Here is a 991-nt window from a genome sequence, read left to right on the forward strand (position 1 = left end):
GATCACATGATCAATAACTAGAAGAATGATCACATGAACATGAAAACTGTTGATTGGCAAAGAATACATTAAAACTAGGATTAGTACAGTCTATGTGTACAGTGTACTCTGTGTACTGTGTGTACTCTGTGTACTGAACCAGCAGGTTCTCACCTGAGCAGCAGGACAGGAACACGCTGAAGGCCAGTCTGCTCGCTGGTCCCATCGTGGGTCCACAGACTAGCCCCCTAACCACAGACTAGCCCCTTAACCACAGACTAGCCCCTTAACCACAGACTAGCCCCTTAACCACAGACTAGCCCCCTAACCACAGACTAGCCCCCTAACCACAGACTAGCCCCTAACCACAGACTAGCCCCCTAACCACAGACTAGCCCCTTAACCACAGACTAGCCCCTTAACCACAGACTAGCCCCCTAACCACAGACTAGCCCCCTAACCACAGACTAGCCCCCTAACCACAGACTAGCCCCTTAACCACAGACTAGCCCCCTAACCACAGACTAGCCCCTTAACCACAGACTAGCCCTCTAACCACAGACTAGCCCCCTAACCACAGACTAGCCCCTTAACCACAGACTAGCCCCCTAACCACAGACTAGCCCCTTAACCACAGACTAGCCCCCTAACCACAGACTAGCCCCTTAACCACAGACTAGCCCCCTAACCACAGACTAGCCCCCTAACCACAGACTAGCCCCTTAACCACAGACTAGCCCCCTAACCACAGACTAGCCCCTTAACCACAGACTAGCCCCCTAACCACAGACTAGCCCCTTAACCACAGACTAGCCCCTTAACCACAGACTAGCCCCTTAACCACAGACTAGCCCCTTAACCACAGACTAGCCCCTAACCACAGACTAGTCCTTTAACCAAAGACTAGCCCTTTAACCACAGACTAGTCCTTTAACCACAGACTAGCCCCTTAACCACAGACTAGCCCCTTAACCACAGACTAGCCCCTTAACCACAGACTAGCCCCTTAACC

The 991-nt window shown here is 52.0% G+C and overlaps 1 protein-coding gene across 1 annotated transcript in view; it reads right to left on the bottom strand.

Moving 5' to 3' along the window:
- Nucleotides 1-272, bottom strand: part of LOC306744208 (activin receptor type-2A-like) — a 16,162-nt gene extending 15,890 nt beyond the window's left edge. Inside the window, exon 1 of the mRNA XM_079226800.1 lies at nucleotides 154-272. Within this exon, the coding sequence (XP_079082926.1) occupies nucleotides 154-205 (52 nt within the window). The 5' untranslated portion in view covers nucleotides 206-272. The remainder of the gene's footprint in view (nucleotides 1-153) is intronic.
- Nucleotides 273-991: the final 719 nt, after the last annotated feature.

Source organism: Taurulus bubalis, assembly GCF_910589615.1.
Source record: "Taurulus bubalis genome assembly, chromosome: 1".
NCBI lineage: Eukaryota > Metazoa > Chordata > Actinopteri > Perciformes > Cottidae > Taurulus > Taurulus bubalis.